The sequence below is a fragment of the Panonychus citri genome, unplaced genomic scaffold, assembly GCF_014898815.1.
Source record: "Panonychus citri isolate SS breed McGregor unplaced genomic scaffold, ASM1489881v1 Contig00140, whole genome shotgun sequence".
Classification (NCBI taxonomy): domain Eukaryota; kingdom Metazoa; phylum Arthropoda; class Arachnida; order Trombidiformes; family Tetranychidae; genus Panonychus; species Panonychus citri.
Window position 1 is genome coordinate 2,336,346 of NW_026515545.1, and position 11,373 is coordinate 2,347,718.

At 29.7% G+C, this 11,373-nt stretch overlaps 3 protein-coding genes across 3 annotated transcripts; 2 read left to right on the plus strand and 1 right to left on the minus strand.

Annotated features, from left to right (window-relative positions):
• Positions 1–769: 769 nt before the first annotated feature.
• LOC128394908 (dnaJ homolog subfamily B member 9-like) lies at positions 770–2,057 on the plus strand. Its single transcript, XM_053355281.1, has 2 exons — positions 770–1,440; positions 1,525–2,057. Exons 1-2 carry the CDS (start codon positions 885–887, stop codon positions 1,746–1,748), a joined length of 780 nt encoding a protein of 259 aa, XP_053211256.1. The 5' UTR covers positions 770–884; the 3' UTR covers positions 1,749–2,057.
• Positions 2,058–2,215: 158 nt separating this feature from the next.
• Positions 2,216–3,120, minus strand: LOC128394909 (transmembrane emp24 domain-containing protein 2-like). The gene is made up of 2 exons (XM_053355282.1): positions 2,858–3,120; positions 2,216–2,739 (listed from the first exon to the last, which is right to left on the minus strand). Exons 1-2 carry the CDS (start codon positions 3,042–3,044, stop codon positions 2,321–2,323), a joined length of 606 nt encoding a protein of 201 aa, XP_053211257.1. The 5' UTR covers positions 3,045–3,120; the 3' UTR covers positions 2,216–2,320.
• A 3,206-nt stretch (positions 3,121–6,326) lies between these two features.
• Positions 6,327–7,952, plus strand: LOC128394903 (elongation of very long chain fatty acids protein AAEL008004-like). Its single transcript, XM_053355277.1, has one exon. The coding sequence runs from the start codon at positions 6,753–6,755 to the stop codon at positions 7,737–7,739; it is 987 nt and encodes a 328-aa protein (XP_053211252.1). The 5' UTR covers positions 6,327–6,752; the 3' UTR covers positions 7,740–7,952.
• The last annotated feature ends 3,421 nt before the right edge of the window (positions 7,953–11,373 follow it).

Consider the following 11,373-nt stretch of genomic DNA (forward strand, 5'->3'; position numbering starts at 1 on the left):
CACTTTCCCTTCTGTTTCGTCTTTTCTTCTCTTCTCTCTCATTTCCTCTCTTCTCTGTATCATGAATTTTAATGAATTTTCTTATTTTTTTCCTTTTCTTTTCCTTAATCTTAGCATTTGAATGATTCTATTTAATTTGGTATCTCATTGGTTTAAATCGGTCAATTGATCCTCTTACATGAAACCCAAACAAATACCAACTTGGACGCCATGATGAAAACGATGAAGTAGCTCTATGGATGAATACAGTTGGTCCATATCCTAATTGACAAGAAACTTATAACAATTGTAGAAATTATTGAACATGTACTGATAATTGAAGAAACTGGAAAAATGAAACATTTTAAATGTTATCCTGTAAATGAGGTGGTATAATGACCTCATGGTGGGTGCGATATTAAGCGCACTCAGTTGTTATACAACTCCTGTAACCTGGATACACAATAAAACTATCCGTACAAAAACATATGTCTATTAAAAACAGTGCAAGTGTTTTTCGGCTCAAAATTAAGCGGAAATTTTTTTCGGCTTAAGATCTCGGCTGAAAATAGAAATAACTTTAATTGTTCAGTTAATTGTGTTTGTTTAAATTAGGTTAGGTTAGGTCTTCATTAAAAGGGAAAAAGTCGTCGAAGGAAGGCCCGGAGGGCCTGAGACAATCAAAAAAGCAAACAATTAGCCGAAAAAAATTGATTAAGATTCGATATTATCTGATGTGAATATCCGATAATATCGAATCCATAGTTGTACGAATAGGCTCAACCCAATATTTAAGCTACGTCACTTTAACTGAATCTTTTTCGTCTCATTTTTTATTTCATTTGTTTTGTTGTTGTTTTTTTTATTTTATCTCATTTTGTTTGTGTCACCTCTCAATTTCCATCATGAAATATCCGACACCTTTATCTGTTGCTGCTACTTTTGCAGCTTTAACTCTCATCATGAACGAGATGGATTACATATCATGTAAACAAGATTTTTACGATCTCCTTGGTGTCAGTAAAACGGCCACTGATCGAGAAATTAAAAGAGCCTTTCGGAAATTGGCCTTAAAATATCATCCAGATAAAAATAAGTCCAAAACTGCGGAGGAAAAATTTCGAGAAATAGCCGAGGCTTATGGTACTTTATCCGATCCTGATAAACGTAAGAAATATGATCAATTTGGACATTCAGCTTTCTCCTCGGAAATGCCTTCAGGTCAAGGTGGAGGTTGGACTGGTGGTGGTGCTCATTTTAGAGCAGATTTTGATTATAATGAATTCTTCAGACATTTTGATGATGCATTCCGATTCCATGGATCTCATTATCAAACACATTACCATAATCATGGAGGTGATGAAGATCCTACTCACCATCATCAGGGTCATGATCATAGACATCATCGATTTCAATTCGCTGGATTCAATTTTGATGATCTTTTCAGCGAAAACATTTGGGGTAAGTTAATTGTTTCATTGTTACATTTTAAGTTTTCCGTAAAATACAACATTTTAAATTCTTCTATTTTTCTTGCTTCTCCAGATGCTGAGGATATTCACCAATTCGGTCACCATGCTAGTCAAGGTTTCGGTCCAGAGTTTCATGGATTTGGTTCTGGTGAATCGTTTTTCGGTTCTCATTTCGGTCCAGGTAGTCACCAACATAGTTCAATGGAATTCAATCAGAATCCAGGCTCAAGACAAGGCTGTAAGACTGTAACTAAAAGAATGGGAAATACCGTTATGACGATGACTGAATGTTCATGATTTAAATGAACAATTTCTCAAGACTTTCTACTATTCCAAGAACCTGGCAAAGTCTCCAATTAAAATCTGTGCCTTTAGAAAGTGAGATTTTGATATTTGGCTGTAAAAAACAAATTCGATAGATGAAAAAAAATATCAAAACCAAACCAAATATACTCACCAAATCTATTAATCATCAATGTAAAATTTTCCATGTAATCAGTTTGTAAATTTGTTAACGATTTTCATGAGTTTATCAAATAATCGATAATTGTTCATTCTCATCGGACCAATTTATCTATAATTTATTAAATTCTCTTTTCAGTTGCATTTGTTAAAATCTTTAAATATAAGGTAAACTTTAAATTCTTCCCAGTTAAATTGTGAATTTGAACAAAAAATACCAAGAAAAAATGGAAAAATTTTCCCGATGATTGTGTGATTAAGTTGAATACTCGATATTTTCACAAATTGATCAATTGTCTCTGTCATGTTGTTCCAGTTTACAATCAGAATTAACTGTTGATGTTAAACTTTTTTGTTTATTTTCCTCTTTTGTTATATATGAAAACATTTATCTCTTTGTAAAAATTTTAAACAACCCTTCTAACCTCAAAGAACCGTTTGAGGTAAAATACTTGACCCAATGTCATAGCAGAAAGAGCGATGGCTTCAAAGAAGGCCCATAAAACAACTCTAGAGTTTGTTGATTCATTGATGGATCTGTGAATCCTGTCACGAACAGCCATGTATTCCTGTTCATGTTTAACACTGATTAATGCAGATGAAAGTTCTTTTATCATATCTTCCAGCTTATTGTGACTTGTATCATTATCGGAAGCCTCAGGTTTAGGTGGCTCTCCAATGTCTAGTGAAAACATTACAGCTTTTGGAGTCATGGTTGACATTCTGTTACTGAAACAATAATTGTAAACACCATCCATGTGAGCAGCAAACGTATATTTACCGGATGAGACTCTTTCCTCTTGATGAACCACTTTACTATCAGGACCTGGTCAAACAAAACGAAGGAGAGAGAGAGAGAGAAGAACAAATAAACACAAAATTAAAACCAAACCCATAAAATAATCTATCAAAACCAATAGACACAATCAACACAATTAACTTACCAGTTATTTTAACATCAATGTCAAGAAATCCTCCTTCAACCACCTCAAACATTAAGCCCATTTTGGTTCCTATTTTGACATTTTCAAAAAAACATTCCTCTGCATGAGCATCTATTGCTATGTAGAATCCATTTGAAAAGCTAATCACTGATAAAATAATACAGATTATAATTTGATTGTTAATCATATTGAAGTATAAAAAAAATAACAATAATAATCGTATTGTTGATACACGTTGACAACTACAGACAACTCAAAGTTGCTCACAGAGACTCAGTTGACCGAAACAGGTTCGTTGCCATGGTTACATTAAAAGTCTCCAAATTTTGGCGCTAATTTTGTTTTTCTATTCATTGAAAATGGAAAATTTTTCTCAACAATTAACTTTTATTATTGATCAAGGTTATTGATTAAAAAGTTTCCTTTTACATTTAAATTTTCTTTCTTCTGTTTCTCTGATGAAATTTTGTTTTTTTAATTAGAATTAGAGTTAATTGAGAACTTGATTAGGAATCATTTTTATATTTTGGAAATTGTTTTGTTTTGTTTTGTTGTTTTGTTGTTTTCTTTTTGCAAGTTTTGACTTTTGTTGTGATTTCGTTGATCGTTGATTAAAAAGTGATTAAAAACAATCAATTGTCTTATTTTGAATTGATGTTTCTCATTCTCAAGTAAATTATTGCTCCATAATAAGTGATCATTAAAAAAAGTAGAATTGATGTAATGGTGAAAATCATAATCAACGCTCTTCGAGTCTCCTCTTTTGATCCACTCGATTGATTAGAACCATTTCCTGATCGATAATTTAAATTATATCGATTAATAGCTGGATGGAATGAGTCGAAAACAATTGAATAAGGACAATTATCTGTAATCTTTTTTCGTGATGATGATAATGACAATGATGATGATGGTGATTGTTTACAAATGTGACAACCTTTCAATCTTAAACTTTTTTCAACTCTCGGTGAGCTCGATAATGAACCGTTCATTGATTTTTTACCATTATTCGAGTAATAATTTTGATAATATTCTCGAACTGGAGTTGATCTAGAAGATGAACTATCGATATGTGATTCTTTTAATTTTGCTTCATTGATTTTCACTGAACAATTGGAAACATTTACGATTGGCTTTGATTCAATTCCACAACTCGAACAAGTAGAAACAGAAACAGTTTGACCAACCATTTGACCACTTTGATTATCATTATTATTATTATTATTTAGAATCAGTGTTTTGATATCACCATCATTTAGATAATCATTGGAACAATTAACTATCATCTCTTCACTTGGTGGACCAAGGAGGACATTTTTAACTCCTTTTGATGGTTCATTAGATGATTCAGATTCATGAGACATGATGAATTTTCTTGGTGATTCAGAGAAATGATAATATCTTTTACCCTGATTAGTTGAACTCTCCAAGAATCTGGTGTAATTACCGTTAATATCTTTAGGTAAAGTTTCACTTAGATTCACAACCATATTGATAAAACTGTTACGTTGATGACCCAAAGAAAAAAGCGAGTTGATTAGTTGATCACTTAACTTGATTGAGAGAAAATTGTTAACTGAATCTATTTAATTGTCAAAGAGAAATCAGTGAAAATCTCTCGCTGTTTGTTATTCACTTTTTTCCTCCTTCTCTATCATAATATTATCAATTTAAATTCTAAATCTTGTTCGCCTTGTAAACTCGAACTCGAACTTGTTTGTTGTTGTTGTTGTTTTATTTTCTTCTCGTTAAGAGATACAAAGTTCTGACTTGAGAACTGAATTAATTGATTAGAAAAAAAAAGTTTATTATTAGCAATTAACTTGAAAGAAAGAAAAACAAAACTTACTATTAACTTTGATTGAGAAAAACATGACAATTAGTTAATCCATTATCCATCCATATAACTATGAAGGTCACAAATTAACAGATTAACTTAGTAATTAATTTTAAATTGTTAATCTTAACTTTCTCATTAAAAGCAACACAATCAATAAGGATGACGATTAATCAACTAATAACTTTATCAATCATTTTCATTGAATAATAATAATCGTAACTCTTACAAGTTAAATCATATATTAGATTTAGATAAGTGAATTAAATTAGATAATTAAGAAATAAGATTTGCTAATTGTCTTAATTTTCGTGTAGTATGATAATCATTTTATATAATAGTAATTAATTTGTAGTTAATTTCAACAATTGAACAAAAGTACAATTCACTTTGGGTCAACAATCAATCATCATGATTATTGAATTGAAAGTGAATTGTTAATTATGATTTATATATATTAGACAATTAGTTGATCATCTTATTGAGAGACAACAATGTTAAATGATTAACAGTTTTACTCTCGGAAAGTGATGATAATTAATTAACAATTTGGGCATTTTAATATAATATTTTATGTAGATAATTGTTACCATTAAGAAATAATCATTTCTACATCATGATCATCATCAAGTTAATCATTTTTAACAATCAAAAAAAAAGAAACGATGTAAATGATTGTAATAGTTAATCAAATTGTAATTAATCTAATTCGCAATTGAACAATTTAAAAATAGATTGTCAAGTAATAGAGATGAAGCATAATTAATACACTCCTTTAATTTGTTTTCATTAATTTAAATGATGATTATCATTAAGAGAGTAAATTAAGTTGATTAATATCAAAAAGTAATTAATGTTCATCTTAATTGTTACTAACAAACAAATTGTATTCCATGTTTAATCATTACAATTTGTTTTTTTTTCTCTCTCTCTTCAAATTGTTTGATTAACACACAATTAATCCTGTAGTAATTGTGATAATGATAATCTTTAACCCTTTTAAATTGTAAATTTGATCACTTTGATTAATTAATTGTTATGATTTTTTTTTCTTCTCGTTATATATAAACTGTTAAAGTTTAAAATTCAATGGATGGAAAAACTTTGAAAATTAACTGACAATTAAATGAGTTGATTGACATGAAAATAAACAATGGCTCATGATTGACAAGTAATTAGCAACAATTAAAATTGTCTAATTACTACAAAAGCCCAATGAAAAAAAAAGTTCACCAAATCAACATCATCATGAATCTCGTGATTCTGATTCCTCAATCAATCAGATCAATTAATCTCAAGATTAACAAATTTTCATTTGTTGATCAACAACAACAACAAGATGAAGATGAAGATGAAGATGAATAAGATGATGATGAAAAAAAGAAAGTGAGGAAGTTAAGGTAAATCCAGAAAATGGATTGTAAAGTAACGAAAGATATTTTTTAGCCTCAAGCTGTCAGGTAAGAAGAGGATGGAAAATGGTGATGATGATGAGGATGAGAAAGATAATTTTAAGCTCCAGGGCTGAGCGAAAGTAAAATAGCCATTCTCCTTTCTCCATCTCTTCCTATCTCTCTCAACTTGTCTCTCTCTCTCTTCCTCTCCCACTAGCCTCCTTTTTTCTTGATACCTTCTTCATCATCATCATCTCCATCATCCTTGCTCACCTTTTTGTCCAGTCACCACGAATCTGATTCTCAACTTTAACATTAGTCCATCGCTTCATCACCAAGCTCAGTGGCGAGCAATTTTTTTCTCTCACTCTTGGAGATAATTAAATTTTCGGTGAACAATTTAAAAGTTACTTGGTGTGTTCACAATTGTTGCTTTTTTTTGTTCACCCTCTTCCCTAGGTTTTCCTAGTTCCTTGTACTGTGACAGTTATTCATTAATCATCAATGTGTATCGAATCAGTGTTTCAACTTTAATCATCCGCAATTAACTGTTTGAGTGTTCAATTCAAACCGATATTAAACTTTTCTTCAATATCACAACATAAATTCAGTTTCATCCAATATCGTGATCGTTGCTCTCGAATCAACACAAAAGTGGAACACAATGTCTTACGCTGATCCTGGACTTTCGAGTTCACCCTTGTTACATAAATTGTTGGATAATGTCAAGTACTATTATTACGATGTGTGGAACATATATGGTGACCCAAGAGTCTCCAATTACCCCTTTATGGATGGAGGTCCATGGTCAACAATCGCCTTGATCTGTGCCTATTTGGCCTTAGTGAAACAAGTTGGTCCAAATTTTATGAAAGATCGTAAACCTTTCGACATGAGAAACCTTATCCTTGTTTATAATGTTGCTCTGGTTATGATTAACGGTTGGTTATTTTATTCTGGCTCATGGATAACCAATTTTGGCCTGGACTCGTGGAAATGTCAAGTTGTCGATAGAAAATCTCGAGATCCACTTGACCTTTACAAGATAGAATTGGGTTGGTACTTTTATATAACGAAAGCCATCGATTTTTGTGATACATTTTTCTTCGTTCTACGTAAAAAGAATCGACAAATTTCTGGTCTCCATGTTTTCCATCACTCGTGTATGCCTCTATTCTGCTGGATTGGCCTTAAATTCACTCCCGGTGGAAACAACGCTTTCTTCCCTTGGCTCAATTCGGGTGTTCACACTGTCATGTATTCTTATTATGCTCTATCAACCTTTCCCACCCTAACACCTTACCTTTGGTGGAAAAAGTATATCACCTCAATGCAAATGATCCAATTTATCGCTGTTATCATTCACTCTTTCTACTCCATGTTATCCCCTGGTTGTGCTTGGCCCAAAATGTTCATCTACCTTTCGATATTCAATGCTTTCCTTTTCTTCTGCATGTTTTATTCATTCTTCCAGAGAACTTATTCTGCCAAAACAGCTTCAAAATGTTCAATTTCATCTTCATCAAATTCATCGACTGTAAGTAATTCAGATGACCAATTGAATCTCGCCAAAGCTTCAACTCAAACCGAATCAACTTCTCGCAAACGGTTAACTCAAAGGATCCCACAAGCGAAAGTTTCAATTAACTAATTGATGTAAATAGTTTTCTTTTAATTGTCTTTCTTTTTATATTTTTCCTCTTCTCATTTTCATCCTGCATCTTCACTTTCTCTCTCTCTCTCTCTCTTTCTCTTTCTTTCTTTCTTTCTCTCTATCAAATTCTGATTCTTTTTTACCCTTTTTTATTTAAGACAAAGTCATTAAAAACTAACAATTGAAATGAACAAACGTCTCATGTTATTATCCATGGTATTCGGTAATCTATTAATCTCATTGATCCAAAGTTCTGGTGATAATCCATATGAAGATTATCGTTAAAGATGGAAAATATATTCAGTCAAGTTTCTTCCTCTTCCTGGAAAATATATCAAGAGAATGAACAACATTCTTAACACCATTTTAATCCTTATTCCCTCCTCCTCTCTCTCTCCGAAGGGAACATCAACTCCTCATTTCGACCCCAATATTTTTTAATAGAAAATAATTCCAGCCGAATCAAAGCCTCGAAGCCTCTTCATCTTCAAATATATAAAATTATCTCTCTCTCTCTCTCTCTCTTTCATGATATATTCATATTCGCTCTCAGGTTGAAACTTGTTCATCTTTCAGTCTTTAATTAAACTCTCTTAATACAACACCTATTTTTGGGACTTTTTGTCCAGCTCAAGGCTTCACCGGAACTGCTATTCATTTCCTCTTCATTTACATTAATTATCTTTATCTTCATCTTCATCTCTATCTTTATCGTCGATTAGCCACTCCTTCACATCGAAACCAGTTCTAAGGTACGTATAAATAAATATTCGAGTACTAATAATATGTGTATAAAAATATTCGTTACGAACTTTTTTTTTTTAATTCTTTTACATTGAATCAACTTTTAATTACGATTTTTTGTTTCTTCTTGTCCATCTAATTAGAATTATAATTATCTAAATCATTTATAATACTTTTCATAATTTTATTTATACACTTAAATCGCATTGCAATCAATTGCCTCGAAATGTTCAAAATGTTCAAATCATCGATATTGATACAATTAAAGGGAAATGATAAGTTTGTTGTTGTTGTTTCTTTTACCAAACAATTTAGTTGCACTTTAATTAACGTTGATTATTGTAATCAAAATAGCTAAAAGGGATAAATTGTAAATCTGATTATAATCATTACGATGATTAAGTATTTACTTGGATCAATACAAAGCAAAATAAAGATAAAACTTAATTGTTGATTGTTATCAAGTTGAAATCAATTGAGATGAGTGATTAACTTTTTTTGTTATTTTCGAAACTTTTTTTGATAATATTAAATTGTTAGTTTATCTTTAACATTTACTATTAAACTAGAAATCGCGAAATATTTATTAAGATGATTGTAATAATTTACTGATCTCAATCAAGTGAAAATAGATTTTCAAAAACTGACCGTTAATCCGGTTTACAATTTAGTTAATTTTTTCTTCTTTTTCTTCTTCTTCTTCTTAATTATGATGATGATGATTAAGAAAAAGGAAAGTGATTGACCGAGTTTGATTTCGATTATGATGATCTAAAGGAAATACAAGACTGACCGTAACTTTGATTATCCGTCGCGATTGATGCGGTCAATGGGATACCTTTAATTTCATGTTTTACTTTCACAATTGATGAAAAGTAAAACATTTACCGTTATAATAGTTGATTTTTTCCACTACGCAATTGGAAATGAAAAAAGTAAACAATTTAACCTGATTAACCTTTCGCCATAATGATAATCTCAATACTTTTGCTTCTGGTTAAGTTAATCAACTAATTTTGAGAAATTAAATTTAGTTTGAAAGGTAAATATAATCTTAAAGTTATTACTCTATTACTTTTCTTGATTACTATAATTTGTTAATTGTCCTATGCTACTATTGGGAAAGATGATCAAAGTTAAGTAATAATTAATAATTTATTCAATCAAAAATATTTAATACGAATCAATTTTCATCATTTTAATTGATTGGAAAATTAATATAATCATAATGATTAGTTTAAAGATTGTAAATACAAAATAACTAAAGTCGATATGAGATTGTGATTGATTAATTATCGTTAATTGTTATCAAAGTAATTAAGAAAGTAGATGATAAATACACAATACGATTAGATGGATTTAATTTCTTACTTTTTACTAAATTAAAGATTAAATTGTTGAAGATAATCAAGTGAAAAGATGAAATCAAATTAAGGTCAACAAAGTAATCATTTATTTTATATTGTTGTCCAGTCAATTGAACATATTAATACAATTGTATGAATTAGTTTTCATTTGATTAATCAGAATCAACACTTTTATTTTGATTATCTTATTATATTGATTGGTAATTGAAATTGATTGTTAAAAGATTAGCTTGATTAACACATTAACAGTTATTGGTTTAAAAATTGATTAGTTTATTTTTATCATCAATTGACTGATCATCAATTCAATTGTATTATTAATCAAATAACAAATAACATTAATCAGATAATTAAATATACTTACTACTTGAAATGATTGAGGTAGGAAAATGTTAGTGGTCAGTTGTATGAGATGGTCAATCATCATCATCATTATGATGACCTTTTTCAATTAATATTGATTCAATAACGAAAATTACCTTTTAATTGTAATTACAAGAGACTATTTTTAATGTTAATCAAATTGATGTTAATACAATTTGATCACGATCATGACAAATGTATTTAAAGGTTTTGTTTCATTTAAATATTTCCAATTGATTAATTGAAAAAAAAATTGTTTAATTAGTTGATCAGAAAATGATTAATACCTGATCAATTAATTTACAATAATCATATTGATGATTGCTTAAATTAGTTCATTGATTAACAGATATGTTTATATACATATTAATCATCATCATTTGATTAACAACCATAAACCAATGAATCTAATCAATTTAATATTTGTATTACTTTCTTGATTGTTGGTGAACAATTTATTGATTGCGATTAATAATAATAATAATATATTACAAGATTGAAGTAAAAACCAGTTACTTAAATATTACTGTTGACATAATTATTTGAATGGTCAAGAAAAGTTCATTGACCATTGCTGTAGATATATAAATGATTACTTATTATTACAATCAACAATTTGTTTAATGATGATTTAATATCCATTTGATCACATAATTAACATCTAGTTTAACGATAACTCAATTTACTAATATAATTAAATAATAATGTGTACAAAAGGGTTGAGTGAATTGTAAACATCAACAAGAAATCAAAAAGTTGTGTTGATAAATTTTGCTTGATTGTTGATTGTTTTGGGAGATTAACATGTTGGAAGATGAAGATGAAGATGAAGATGAAGATGGAGATGAAGATGAAGATGGAGATGAAGATGAGAAGATGAAGAAAAAATCTATAATTGGATCTGTAAACAATAGATTGGACTCATTGTACTTCAATATCAATTGTGGACTTGATTCATCCTCGACCTAAAAGTGACCCATTCCGTTTCGTGTTTAATATTATATATTATTATTGGAATTCAGGTTCGTCCTAAAAATGAATATTTCTCAACAATACAATCAATTACAATCAATTACGAAACTATTTGATTAAACTGACAACTCATAATTGATAAGAATATAAAAAAACATAAAAAAAAATTGATTAGAAAGTTAATA